At 38.6% G+C, this 14,700-nt stretch overlaps 2 protein-coding genes across 3 annotated transcripts in view; one reads left to right on the plus strand and one right to left on the minus strand.

The window, feature by feature from the left end:
- The first annotated feature begins 219 nt into the window (after positions 1-219).
- Positions 220-2,334, plus strand: LOC122081265 (pentatricopeptide repeat-containing protein At2g15980). Its single transcript, XM_042648301.1, has one exon. It carries the CDS (start codon positions 350-352, stop codon positions 1,841-1,843), a length of 1,494 nt encoding a protein of 497 aa, XP_042504235.1. The 5' UTR covers positions 220-349; the 3' UTR covers positions 1,844-2,334.
- A 1,995-nt stretch (positions 2,335-4,329) lies between these two features.
- Positions 4,330-14,700, minus strand: part of LOC122082749 (histone-lysine N-methyltransferase ASHH2-like) — an 18,559-nt gene continuing 8,188 nt past the window's right edge. Inside the window, exons 2-3 of one of the 2 annotated variants that reach the window (XR_006141392.1) lie at positions 5,149-6,629; positions 4,330-4,543 (exon numbers count right to left, since the gene is read on the minus strand). Coding sequence is in view for 1 of the 2 variants with exons in the window: in XM_042650513.1 (XP_042506447.1) it covers positions 5,496-6,629 (1,134 nt within the window). In the remaining variant the exon portion in view is untranslated. Of the gene's footprint in view, positions 4,544-4,985; positions 6,630-14,700 lie in introns of those variants that run through there. The other variant, XM_042650513.1, reaches the window with a different exon arrangement.

The raw sequence follows: 14,700 nt of genomic DNA on the forward strand, positions 1-14,700 counted from the left end.
GTGCCTGCGTAAATGCATGCGTGCGCGTGTGTTTTAACATCATAGGTCTTGATGTGGTGATCTCTTTTTATGTTTTTCCTGGGTTTTCTTTTTAGGTTAAGATTGGAAGAATGAGAATTGTTGATTGAGATTGGCAATTGGGCATGGCCTCTAAAGATGAAATGGACCAATAAAGATATATATATATATATATATATATATATTTTTTGAATAATTTTTCTCTTTTCCCTCTTTTTCAGCTGGTTTCTCTTTGCACAGAGTTTTGGTGAATGGGGATGTTGAGAGCAGATAAGCCTTTCTAAGTATTTTTCCACAGCTGGCTGCTGTTTTCCAGTAGAGCTTTTTCCAAATGGAGATATTGAAAAGACATCGCAGTCTATCAGTTTCCTCTTGCAGACATTTCGCCGTCAATTTCTCATTATCTTTCCATTCCTTGCCATCATCCCCATCAGATCAAAACCCTCCGAATGAAACCTTAATCTCATCTGTTGTTTCGATCCTTAAAGAGCAGCGCTCAAAGAGCCGATGGAACTTCATTAAATCCCTCTATCCTGATGGTTTCTCCCCTAGAGAGGTTTCTCAAATTATCCTCCATATCAGAAACAATCCCCGTCTTGCCCTCCGGTTCTTTCTCTGGTCAGAGAGGTCGATTTGTACTCATGACTTACTCTCTTACTCCACCATCATTCATATACTTGCTAGAGCTCGCCTCAAAACCCAAGCACAATCCTTAATCCAGACTGCCATTCGAGTATCTGAAGTCGACAACTTTGATGACCCAGAAATTTCGTCAAAGCCTCCTAAGATCTTTGAAACCCTTGTGAAGACATACAGGTCTTGTGATTCGGCTCCTTTCGTTTTTGATTTGCTGATCAGGGCATGCTTGCAGGCGAGGAAAATTGATCGAGCAACTGCGATTGTTTGGCTGTTACGTTCCCGTGGGATTTATCCTACAATCAGCACCTGTAATTTGTTGATCCGGTCGGTTTCCCAATTAAAAGGGTGTGATGCTGGCTATGCATTTTACAGGGAGATCTTTGGGTTTGATGATGAAATTAGGGGTAAATTAAAGGTTACTGTTCGTCCAAATGTGCAGACTTTCAATACATTGATGCTTTCCTTCTATCAAGGTGGGATGACAGAGAAGGTACAAGAGTTATGGGTTGAAATGGTTGAGTTCAATTGTTCTCCAAATGTATTTTCTTATAGTGCTTTAATGGCGGCATTTTGTGATGAAGGCAAGATGACAGAAGCTCTAGCTCTCAAATTATGGGAAGAAATGCGGACAAAACAAATTGATCCTGATGTTACTGCTTATAACACACTTATTGGTGGTTTCTGCAAAATTGGGCAAACGGAAAGGGCAGAACAAATTTTCCGAGATATGGGATTGAATGAAATTGAAGCAACTTGTCTAACTTATGAGCATCTGATTAAAGGATACTGTGAAATTGGGGATATCAATTCTTCAGTCCTTTTATATAAGGATATGTGCAGGAAAGATTTCAGGCCAGAGGCTTCCACGATCGATAAAGTGGTACAAGTGATGTGTTGTGGTGGTCGGGTCAATGAAGGTTTGAATTTTCTGAGGAATGCCATGAAAAGGCAAGATTTTTTTCCAGGTATAAAGAGCTATGAACTTCTAATAAGAGAGTTATGTAAAGAAGGTGAAATGGAAGAAGCATTGCAACTGCAATTAGAGATGGTGGGGAAAGGTTTTCAACCAAATTCAGAGATCTATGGATTTTTCATTGAGGGATACAAGGAACAGGGTAATGAGGAAAAAGCAAGAGATTTGATGAAGGAGATGGTTGAAATTGGACTGCAGCGGCAATTGGATTAAGTTTTCTCAGCTCTTTTTTATTTGGGTTGCCGGGTTGGCTACTTCTTACTCAAGTCTTGCTGGGTTGGTTACTTCACAGTCTTGCTTGGTTGGCTACTTCTTACTCCAACTGATCCAACCTTCCAAGACAAAGTTTGGGAATTCATGTAACAGGGTTCTCGTTTTACTCTCTGGTCTAGATTGGGATTTTTCTTTTTAATAATTTTTAAAGAAAAAAAATGTTGTTTGGTCGTGTGGCCCTTGCGCCTAGACACCAGAAGGGACAAAATTAATGCTTCATCCACCATAGTTCTCATTGGTCCCGTGTTGGTGTTAAGGATATATAGCCAGTCAGTGATATTTTGCCATTTTTTTTTTTTACAAATTTTGTGTAAAAGTGTAATTGTTCAAGCTTCTTGTATATTGGTGTACATCGGGTTGTGCAATTGTGCCATTAGCAAGAATAAATCTTGACACGAATGTATTCCATATAATTGCAGCTTTTGTCCAAACATGTAAAATGCAAGAAATGATCACTTCGTGGAAATCTTTGCCCTAAATGAATCAAGGGTGTTGTAATAAAAAATTGGGAAAAGAATCGTCACAACAATAGTACTATTTTCTTCTCACATCAAGCTCTTAACTATTTTCTCTCCTGCTCTGACCATGTAAGTTCCATATGGATAATAACATTCTCTGCGTTGCAAATACTGAAATGTGCAGATTCCTCCTGACATTGGGTTCATCAAACCTCTCCTTATGCATTTTCAGTTACACCAGTTAGTGGCAGATACATGATAATGTAACTAAGCTGTTTTTATTTCTCAAATAAAATCCAAAACCTGTAGGTTTTGTTTGGTTGCAAGAAAAGTAAAAGAAAGTGTGATTGTTTTTGAAAAGAAAAAATCAAGTTCTGTTATCACGTAATCTACTTATAATTTTTACCATATGTGATAAATATACTTTTTAATATAATTCATTACTAAAGAAAAAAAGAAGACTTACAACTCTTAGAGAGAGAGAGAGAGAGAGAGAAATACAACAAAATCAACCCTCAAAAGAGGATTTGTGGTAAAGAAGCACAATGTGACAGTTTCTTAGGGAGGGATTACAAGAGAAGGATACATTAGAAATCTTGAATTTAACATCAAAGATGGAGCTCCAAATCCTCTCAAGCGGCCAATCATTTCAGGATATTTTTTTCATTGATAATAAGCTTTATATTAAGATACAAAAATATGATCTGGAAAAAATTTAGACAAGCAGATGCTGATGTGAACATTATTTCCAACAAAATTTTAAATCCAACTATGATGCCACATAAGATAATTTCTAGTGAAGGGAAGTTCTTTGATGTGCTGTCAAAAAAATAAATAAATAAAAATGAAGGCATTCATATTCATTGGGTTGAAACCTGGCACAAGTAAAAGGCAAATCTACAGTTTGGACAACCAACCAAGCTTACATGCCAGCTAGAGTTATGAGGAGTGACAAGTGAGGATCCAATAAAACGTCCCACATCCAACCGTGCAGTGTCTTCTTATCTTGGCTTAACCCCAAGTCTTCTCCCCTAACAAATTCTTATTCATGGAAATTGAAAAGAAAGGAAATGAAAAGATCTGCTAATCACTAGGGCTGCATTGAATCAACTGTGTCCCCAAGCTGGATCTGAAGTGCTGAATACAAGACTAAGGGCCCGTTTGGTAACGTTTCAAGAAACGCGTTTCTGCCGTTTCTGTTTCCAGAAACAGCAGAAACGGAGTAAAAAGTGTTTGATAAAACTGTTTCGTTTCACTTATTTTCAGAAATAGAAATAGAAATTTTTACTTATTTATGGTTCAAGAAACGACCTAGGCGAAACAAGTTCAAACAAGTTGAACTTGTTTCGCCGTTTCTGGAAACGACTTGTGGCCATTCTTTCATTGGTCACTATTGACTTCTAAAAACATGACTTATCAAACACCTTCAATTCCGTTTCTGTTTCTAGAAACGGAAATTTATGTTTCTACCGTTTCTTGAAATAGAAACGGCAGAAACGTTATCAAACGGGCCCTAACTTTCCTATAAAATGTTGCTATGTTGGGGTTCTATCTGATTTTTGTTATTACTGCTCTTTCAAATGTTGACCATTATCTAATGCGTTGAATCTTATATCACTTAGTTTAAGGATTGTGGATTTGTGGTTCTATTCCTGATTAGGTTGAGCTTTGTTTCTTAGGTCACTATGGTTCTCATGTGAATGCATCATAAGCACTTGATCACTGTTGTTGATTCATACCTGCCTTGACCATTCTCAAATACATCTTTTATACAAAATCTAATAAATAGTACACTTGCTCTCAAAAACAGATCTACTCTTCCATCTTCTCAGAACCCTCCCCAGAGTTTTTCATCCTCTTCCCCTTCTCTATTTGTATCACAATAAAACAAAGAGAACAAAAACCAGAAAGAGAGAGAGAGAGAGAGAGAGAGAGAGAGAGAGAGAGAGAGCTGTGAAATCTCTCCTCACTTGCTTCAGTGTCCATTAGAGCAAGAGGAAGGGGTTTCAGAATCAACTCTCTCTCTCTCTCTCTGAAAACGATAGAGTTTGTGAACTTTAAGGTTGCCGATCTTATCAATTTTCAGATAAGCACAAAAAAGTGTACACATACCTGTCACAACCGCAGATGGCTTGGACTATTGGACTCACAGAAACTTCCCCTCTTCTTTCTCTTGATATTCCTACAAAATCAATGGTAGTTTGAGAGGGGGTGGAGAAGAAACAGAACCGACATGAAAGTCTTTACTTCCCCCTCTCCCTCCAAACACCTCATATCCCATACTCCTGGGAAAATCTGAGAATTTTCTGCAATTCCTCCATAAATATCAACATTCATTTACATAATTGTAAGTTTTGCTACTACTAAGGCCAAAAATTGTTTTCTGTAGTACTCAATAAAACATCATGGAATTCTCTTAGCATGTCAAGGACACATCACATTGACTTCTTGTCTGTGAAAGAGTGAGAACAGTGATCGACATTATCAAAAGTAGCTGAGAAAGTTGGGCAAATGTTTTATTTCCATTAACCTAGACACATCTGGGATATTGTATTTTGTCTTACAAACTTTACAACTTTGAGGGGGTGAAAAACGGAAAGATATATAACCAAGGAAAAAGAACATCATCAAATTGGAGTATTAACTATTGCTCTCAGGTCTCAGCTGTTTGTATTAGAAATTGAAGAAATGAAATTGAATTTGATATATGCATTGACTATAGAGCCTGTTTAATAAAGAATTAAAAATACAAAGAAAGGGAAAAGAGGAAAGCCTGTTGATTCTCACAGCTTTTGTTTAAATCAATGTTGATATTGGTGTTGTATATGTTGATGGAAATAAGAGCAAACATCCTCACTTCCATTGTTTACACCTTGTGAACATGGGTATGTTGATGGAAAGAAGAGCAACCATCCTTGCTTCCATTGTTTACACCTTGTGAACATGTTTTGTATGTTGATGGAAAGAAGAGCAAACATCCTCGCTTCCATTGTTTATACATTGTGAACATGTTGTGTATGCTGATGGAAAGAAGAGTGAACATCCTCGCTTCCATTGTTTACACCTTGTGAATTACTATGACCCCGAATCTCATTTCCTACATGTCCTAATCCTATACTGCACACTCCGTTTCTTTAGTTGTTTCCATTGAACCCCAAATCATTCCTTTTCCAGGGCAACCCTGGGGTTACATGATCATTCCAATTCTTCTGATTGACGCACCTCCTCCCGAAGCCATACGATGAATCATTCACTAAATAATTCTGGTTATTTTCTCGGGCAACTGACACATCTGGTCTAGCCCCTGATGTACACAGAATGTTTCGATCCATGCTATGCGCTGCCACACAGTGGCTGGGCTGCTGGACTCCTCCATGTCCATCCATCACCATAGGAACATGAGAAGGTGGTGAGGATAGAGGATTGCTTTTCTCACGCGGGAATGGAGGTAACGGTGGGAAGGGATGGAAAGGAACACCTGGTGCAATTGACCAACAGTCAATAGTTCCTCTCTGGAGCATTCCCAACTGCTGTACAAGCGGGAGTTGTATACCATATGACACAGGCAAGTGAGGAAGGAACTTCTTCTGGGTATGTCCTGTAATCACTTCAAAACCACAGCTTGAAGGGATAGCAATATGTGGGTAAAGACACACAGTATCAGCTGCACCAACATTGGATGGAACTGGTGGACCATTAGGACGAGGTAAAAACCCAGGTGGCACATCTTGGATGTTCTGCACTGCATCAACCATAGTAGTAGCTTCACCTTGCCGAGGAAGTTTTTGACCGCATACATTGCATGCGCTTTTTCCTTTGTTAACATTGATTACCTGGTCCTGCACTGTCTCACCGATATCAAGCTTCTGTGGGCTTGGATCCATTTCCTGTCCTGAACTTGGCTCAATTTTCCCTTCACTATGCTGAGGTGGTGGATTGTCTTTCACCTCTGCAGGCTGATCCCAGCGACTCTTACGCTTGCGTTTCCTTGTCCCACTAACTGGGCAGCTGCCAACAGGAGGTTCAGAACTGCCCTCCTGTGTATTAGTTTCAACAGGAGTTTGTGCAACTGTTGCTGGACTAATGCAATTGATTACTTCTGAAGGCCTCAGGCCTTGGTCATGCCAACCTTTATATGATGATGCAAACCAATTGCTATTCAGCCCGTAATGGGGCTCCAACTTGCTATCATCTCTGTCAAAGTTGCTAAACCTTCTGCTGTAAAGGGAAATCCATCTATCTCGGAAGGTTCTTGCAATGTGATGAACCTGGAGGTGCTCAGTATTAGTCAAAAAAGAAGAAGCCAGAGCACTAAAATAAAATGCTTTCTATAAAAAGAATGTAAGAGTGTCAACCAACATCTAATCTAAAACTACAATAGAGCATGATAAACTACAGAAAACCAAGATGTAATTGCCAAACCGAAGCAAAAGGCTATCAACAATCGGGGAAATAAAATCAATTAGGGAAAAAAGGAAGGAGGAAGGGAGGGGGGGGGGGAAGCAGTATTAGAATATGAAATATAAAAAGTTCACAGCCTTCTGAGTCTAGTTTCCCTCCAAGCTATTTGTGATGGATCAGATAACCATAAAGCATTGATACATGTACCTATGTCAGAATCTGACGTCAGTCCTGGGACTAAATCAAGGCCTTGCATGCAGTGATGTGCTCAAAGTGAAGGTTGAGGACAGGTCATAATATCCAGAGTGTCAATAATATCAGAAACTTGGAACGTCTCTCATGCCTGGATGCATCCAGGCACTACTGGATTGAGGATCAGGGAAACCAAAAAGGGTCCTGGAGTTAGCCTACAACCAACCAGTGTTGGATACAGGCATGTCAATGGGCGAGGAGAAAAGGTAGTCTTAGCAACTATCCGGAATAGTAATACTTCAGGACTGTGCTTATGAAATGACAGTTCCAGTAGCAGCAGTTCTCTTAGCCATTTGCTATAATAAAAAGAGTAGGTATTCATGCTTGAATTTGTCATAAATCTACAATTCTTCCTTGCACAACACCAATGCTACATGAATGGATGAAATGGTCAATCTGGATAGCTACAATACGAGACCACCTCAACTGGCTACCCAAGACTACTTCTCTGGGACAACTGCTACAAGAATAATGCATATGTTTCATTAATAGTGGAAGGTGTCGGAACATGAAATAGGTACTAGTTTCGACAATAAAATTCATGGCACATCTCTGTGTATTTGAATTTTCACTAAGAGATTCATTCTATTGGATTAACGACACCAATTATCACATAGAAAGATACATATTATTCCCAAGTTGGGATCTGTTGTTGTAGTCCAATTTTTGGCCTAAGTCGTTCATAGGTAACACAGAGAGGAAAGGTAAAGGAAACTTCTGACCACACAAGGAAAAAGGCCTTTCTTTTACTCAACCAATGTGAAGGTTTTAGGTTCCAAATCAAGGGCAACTGTAGAATAAAGATTGAATTAATAATGCAACTTTATGCACACACACACACACGCGCACACACACACACACACACATTATGCTCACATAGTCCACACAAGTTTGACCTTCCTGTGTGTGCCTCATTATGCTTCTGAATTTCTAAGCTAAAAGCTGTGAATCCTGCTGTGTGTGGACTGTTAAACAGAATGGTCAAACTGGTAAACCAGTGAATTGCCAGACTCAAGATGTTTGGCTGTGGTGCCAGTTTTAGAATCTGCATTGGAGTAGTTTTGCGGCTCAGTTTAAGGTTTGGTTTAAATTTGTCCAGGTTTTAATACAGGTTTGGGTTGGGCTTTAGTTTGGTTTGTTGTTGCAATGGGCTGAAATATACAGCCCAAAGGCGGGGTTTTAACTTTAAGGGGGGTGCATGAACATTATTATTATTATTAATTTTTTTTTGGGGTGAATAAGAAATTCATTACCAAGGAAGAGAAAGAATTGGGGGGGGTGGGAATATACAGCCCCAAGGGGAAAGAAAACAAAACCATCAAAAGATGCTACAACATTGGACTTTTTCTGACAGACAACAAAACTAACTTTTGGCCATGGATTACTATCTTTCTCCATTTACAAATGGAGCATTTTTTGTGTAAACCTATTTTTGTGTAAAGAGTAACAACAAACTAGTCCTTCTGGTTAAGTTCATTGCCTATGAGGCAATGACTAGGAAATCTCAGTTTAAGAACATGACTGATCAGTACAAAACTCTGAATGCTATGTAGTCTGATTTTTCTTTCTTTGGGGAAAAAAAGATGCTACAAGCCAGGAGGGCCGGGGCTGGGAGAAATCAAAATAGAACGAAGGTAAACCCCAGGAAGTGTAGAAACGCAACCCTAAAAATGATGCAAAAAATAATGGAAAAACAAGAACAAACAATGCACACAGGTTTACAAGGTTCAGCAAGATTGCCTACGCCCTTGGTGAGATGAGATTCTGCTTTGCTATCAATGGAGAATAGGGTTTACAACGTTAATCCTCACACCTCTCAGTATTGCTTGTATTACAGAGAAAGAAAACCTCGCTACAAATATATAGCGAAAAACCCTAATACCGGAAAGTACAAAAGTGCCCTCAAACTGCGACAGAATACAAGACATTGTACACCAACAGGAAGAAACAATGGGATTGTTCCTAGGGGAGCTCATATTGGTGATTGTTGGACAAGGATTCATCTTATCTGAAGTTGTTAGTCTTTGAGTTAGTTTAGGAAATTTAAAGTTCTTAGCTGTTTAATTTGAATAGTAGTTGAGTCAAATCTAGGATATTTTAATTTTGTTTCTATAAATGAGTAATAAAACTAACCCCTTCCTCACAATTTTGGAATAATGGATTGAAATTTTTATTTGCAAACTTGCAGCTCCTCTCTTTTCTCCCTTTTTGCTCTCAATCTTGTAATAGATCTTTTTCTATTCCCTCTCTCTCATCTCTTCTTCCCACGGCTTATATTTCTCTCTTTTTTGTATCATACCAGCTTTCTAATCTTTGTATAACAAAACAGATTTCTCCCTCTTTTCACACCTATCTCATCTCTAGAAAGGATTTTTTTTTTTTTTAAATATCTTCTCTCGTCTATACCCATCGGACACTCCTTTCACCCCTTGTTTCTTTAATAGACTCCCGATATTAGGTTCTATTTTTCCTCCCATCTTCTCTCCCTCCTTTAATCATCATAGGTGTTTTCTCTCGGAGAAAGTTTTCCTCCACCAATGGAATAGGTTCACCCACCCAAGGGTCATTATTTCTCTGCCCCCTACTGTATGAAATTGATAATGCCCTCAACCACTTTTCCGGATACCCATCCAAGACACCCAAACCCTTAGGCAAGGATTCTCCATTAATCATGGGTAATGTAGGACTAGGATTCAAAGACACAACTATGAACCTAGACTGCAGTAGAACCATTCACACTAGAGACAGTACAATGATTCACCAATTCCCAGCAGTAGAAAATGATATAAAACACCTAAACAGTCGGTTTACCGCAAAGTATTTTAGCTATTACAAACCCCCAAACAATACTTAACAGTATCTTAAGTTGATTCCAGACACAATGGAATCAAACAGCAACAACTTCTAGTCTATCCCAAGGTATGCAATAGGCTGAATAACCAGAAATCAACCAGACAACAGAAATAGCAACTAGGTCATTCTGATGGATGAGATATCCCTGTCGAGTGTTGGTTGCTAGGAATGGAATGGCTCCTCAAAATTATAGCCAGAATTGAAGGCTAATGTGGAGACAGAACAGAACTTCAAAATTAGAAAGTAATCTCAGTGATTAATAACTCGCAGGTAGAAGCCAACCAACTTTTGGATCAGGCTTATAGTGCTGCCGAAGAAAGGCCTGTAGAAGGGTAATGCAATACTAAAATATAACCCGCACCAGATGAATGGATCTTCAGTTCTTGGGCCTGAAGTTATCAGCAGAAAACTCCAAACAATGGATGTCACAGGAGATGGAAATGGTACAGGGATCTAAACAAGAGAGGAGAGAAGAAGGAGGAGGTGAGAAGAGAAGAAGATTGGAAATGGTACAAGGATCGAAAAAAGAGAGGAGAGAAGAAGAAAAGATGGATATGTGCAACCGATTGTGGAGAGAAATGATTCCTCTCCCCTATTTGGTTTACTGACATGAAGAAGGAACTACATACACCTCCTTAGGGAGGTAAAAGGTAAAAAAAGTAAAATTACAACATAAAACAACAAGAAACTAAACTACTGCGGTACTGCCCAAAACACCCTTCTTACATAAACTCTAACAGCAGGTTGTATTCTTGTCTCTCCAAATCAGAACTTGATGTAACAGCTCAAGATAGCCTTCTAAGGTCCAATAGCAATCTCCAGCAACAGCAACAAGCTTTTGGATTTCAATTTGATGATAAAATTTGCAGAAACAATAAAATGGAAAACAAGAGATCGAAGAAAGGAAGGAGGGATAGGATAGGGGAGGGCCTCTCACCCCTGGTCTCACACAAACTCTCTCACAGGCACAGCAACTAACTATCGCAGCATTCGATGACAAAACCCAATTTTCAATATAAAAAATCTGATGGGGATAGTCCCCCTTTCTTGTAATAAATAGATCAACTACAAAATAAACTTACCATGCGTGGAGGTCTCTTGGTAGAAAATAGAAACTAAAATCTCGCTATGCTATTACATGAAATAGAAAGACTGAAATCAGAAACTTGCTGATAACTAACTAGTAGTTACAAGTAAACAGAAACCTATTGAAACTAGAAACTAAATAATGTTAGCAATAAAATCTAACCTTCCTCTACTTGATATCCAATGGGGCGCACAGGAACTTCTACTAATCCTCTCTTTTTTCAAAGCAAAGAAATAACCAACCTGGAATCTCTCCACAAAACAACAGTCAACTGGGACCTCTGAAATCTTCTAAGATTATCTCCCACAAGGCTGCAACTATCTCCTGAAATAACTCCCATGCAATGGACCCTATCGAGCCCACTAATATCTGACAGAATCTAAACTGTAGAAATTGCTGGTCAGGGGATACTTAGGCAGAAACTCGGGTTGAACCTGGGCTTAATTATGGCCAAGACATGGGCACAAGCATAGGCCTGAACTTCACTTCAATCGATAGCCAGAATAGGCCTTGGTTTGGGCTGCCAGTCATTAAACCCATGTGGACCATTAAGGGGCCTGTTTGGCCTGGCCTTACACTGCATCAGTGGATGAAGGGTCACTGCCTCCTTTTCTCTTTCCTTCATTCCAGCTTATCAATAACAAATAATTAGATTATTCTGTCTGGTTTTTTTTTTTTTTTCTTAAAGGAAATTGGTTATCAGATCTGTAACTGTTCTTTTAGATCTGAAAACTAGATTTGAGATCAGATCTGGCCCATATCTAGCGGTCAAATTGTGATCCCTTCCATACCATTATTAGGCCCATTATCTGCAGACCAGGAAAATCCATCAGATCTGATCAAGGATTAAAGTATCGGTATCGGTTGCCGTATCGGTCGGCCAAAATTAAGATACGTATGGGAGGGTATTGTATCGTATCTGAGATACGCTAAGATACGCACAAGATATGCACATAAATGGATAGGAAACACTTTTTAAACACTTTTGGATAAAAAATTTGTTAAAAAAACTATTGATAACATGTATTATGCATGAACACTAAATTGAGGATATCACACTAAGAATTCAAGGTTTGTAGTTGTCCCATAAATGTAAAATCCTTGTTTCCAACCTTGATTTCCACTTTAGTTAGAGAGAAATATGGTTGGCAGCAACTTTGGAACAAAAACCCCTCAAAAAATCGTGTTTTTCTGAAAAATGACCCATCTTAGCCATTATATCACCGTAGAGCACTGTATCGGTACGTACCGATATATTCTGAAACGTACATTTCACCTCGATTTTATATTTTCCATAGAGTATCGATATGTATTGGTGTGTATCGTATCCTATCGGTGGTGTATCAGTGTGTATTGGTATGTATCGTAGGATATATATCGATACAAAAGGAATTTAAAATTTCCATGTATTGTATCGGTCGGCTAAATTTAAGATATGTATCGGAGGGTATCGTATCGGTATCAGAGATACTTTAAACCTTGGATCTAATCAATCTGCAGAAGAAACAGCAGAATCAAGAATAACAAGGGTGGTCGTAGATCAGCTAGACCATTGGGGGAGAGTGGTCGTAGAGCAGCTATTGAACAACTTGGGTCGAGTCATTGATCTCAGATCAAACTTTCGAAAACCTGCTGATAATACTAAACGTCTGTGTGATAAAGTGTTGGGCATGATAGCAGCTTCAAAAAAGAAATCAGAAGTGGAAGAAGATCCAACGGTAGAATGGTTCAATGATCATCAAGAGATGATTCCAAATGAGGAGACACAATTCAAAGAGATAGACACCATTGGTTTCATTAGAGATAGACACCATTTGTTTCATTCTTCCTCCACACATCTTGGATGTAAGGAAGCCGATTGTTGCTGATTTTGATCGTGAGATGCGTTGAATCATCATCCCATCAAAGCCGATGTTTGTGGATATTGATTGAGTGGTGGACATGTGTTCTTATTATAACACTTGAGGTCGAGTCTATTCTAACAAAGAGGGAATAATGCAGGCCCGGTTCAAGGCTCAGTTTAAATTTGGTCTAGTTTTAGTAAAGGTTTGGTTTGGGCTTTAGTTGTTGGATTTTATATTGTAATGGGTTGAAAAATAAAGTCTAAAGGTGGGGTTTTAAGGGGTGCATGAAAATTATTATTTAATTAATGAGTCCCATGTTGGTGATAGTTAGATAAGGATTTTATCTTATCCTAAGTTGTTAGTATTTTAGTTTGTTTAGGAAATATTAGTCTTTTGCTGTCTAGTCTTAGTAGTTGAGTCAATCCACAAACATCTAGTTCTGTCGCAATAAATAACATAACCAATTCCCTCCCCACAATTTGGAGATTTGGAATAATAGATTGCAATTTGTGTTAGGAAAGCTCTTCTCTCTCTCAATCAAGAGATCTTTCTTTGCATTCTTTCCCATTTCTTCTTCTTCCTCTTCTTCTTCTTCTCTCTCTCTCTCTTCAATTGTTGTATGACAAAACAGATTTCTCCCCCTTCTTTTAACATTGATCACATCTTCTAGAAAGATATGTTTCCCAAGATCTATGTTCTACTTCTACACCCATAAACCACTCCTTTCACACTTTCTTTCTTTAATTGATTCCTGATATTAGGTACTAATTTTTTTCCCCATCTCTCCCTCCTTAACCATTGGTAGGTATTTTCTCTTTCCTTCATTCCGCTTTATCAATTAGTTCTTTAGGATCTGCCCATTGGATTTGAGATCAAAGCTGGTCCATACCTAGCTGTCATCATGATCTATTCCATACCATTAGTAAGCCCATTATCCAAAGACAGGGCAGATCCATCAGAACTGACCAATCTGCATCAGTTTGGTGTTAGAAAAATCCTATGGCAATGATTATGATTTGTTCGAATCTCAACCTCCTACACTTCCAACTTCGCATGGAAAGAACTACAAAGAAATTTGAAGATAGACTACTTGATCTCCGATCGCGCTCAGGACTTTCTTCTTCGCTCATGGAGTTTCTTCTTTTCTTCGCTTGGAGAGATAAATTATTTTATCGCGCTTTAAGAGCTTGCCAATAATACTAAATGTCTATGTGACAAAATGTTGGGCATGATATAAGCTTCAGAAAATGAATCAGAAGTGGAAGAAGATCCAACGATAGAAAATTCGATGATTATAATGAGATGATTCCAAGAAGAAACACAATTTGAAGAGTTAAACATCACTGATTTCCTTTCATCCTCCACAAATCTTGGATGTAAGGAAGTTGGTTGTTGCTGATTATGAGGGTGAGATGTGTTGGATCATTGATAGAGAGCAGCCTAGTGTACGAGGCTCCCGCTACAGCAGGGTCTGGAAGGGGCAATTGTATACAGCCTTAGAGGCCCTGCAGTAGTGGGAGCCTCATGCATTGGGTTGCTATCTCTCAATGATCCAATGCGTCATGCAATGGATCATTGTACCATAAAAACTAATGATTGTGGATATTGATTGAGTAGTGGATTTGTCCTCATTATAAGACTTGAGGAAGAGTCTATTCTAACAAAGAGGGAATAATGCAGGCCCGGTTTAAGGCTCAGTTTAAATAGGTCCAAGATTTAGTATAGGTTTGGGTTGGACATTATTTTTTGGGTTTTATTATTGTAATAGGCTGAGATACAAAGCCTAAAGGTGTGATTTTAAAGGGGTCCTTGGAAGTTATTATTTTACTAGTGGGTCCTGTTGTCAGTGATAGTTGGATAAGGATTTATCTTATCCTAAGGTGTTTTTTTTTTTTTTTTTAA

Source organism: Macadamia integrifolia, chromosome 6, assembly GCF_013358625.1.
Source record: "Macadamia integrifolia cultivar HAES 741 chromosome 6, SCU_Mint_v3, whole genome shotgun sequence".
Lineage (NCBI taxonomy): Eukaryota > Viridiplantae > Streptophyta > Magnoliopsida > Proteales > Proteaceae > Macadamia > Macadamia integrifolia.

Coding starts and splice junctions, on each gene's coding strand:
- LOC122081265 (XM_042648301.1), top strand. CDS start 350: ATGGAGATATTGAAAAGACATCGCAGTCTATCAGTTTCCTCTTGCAGA.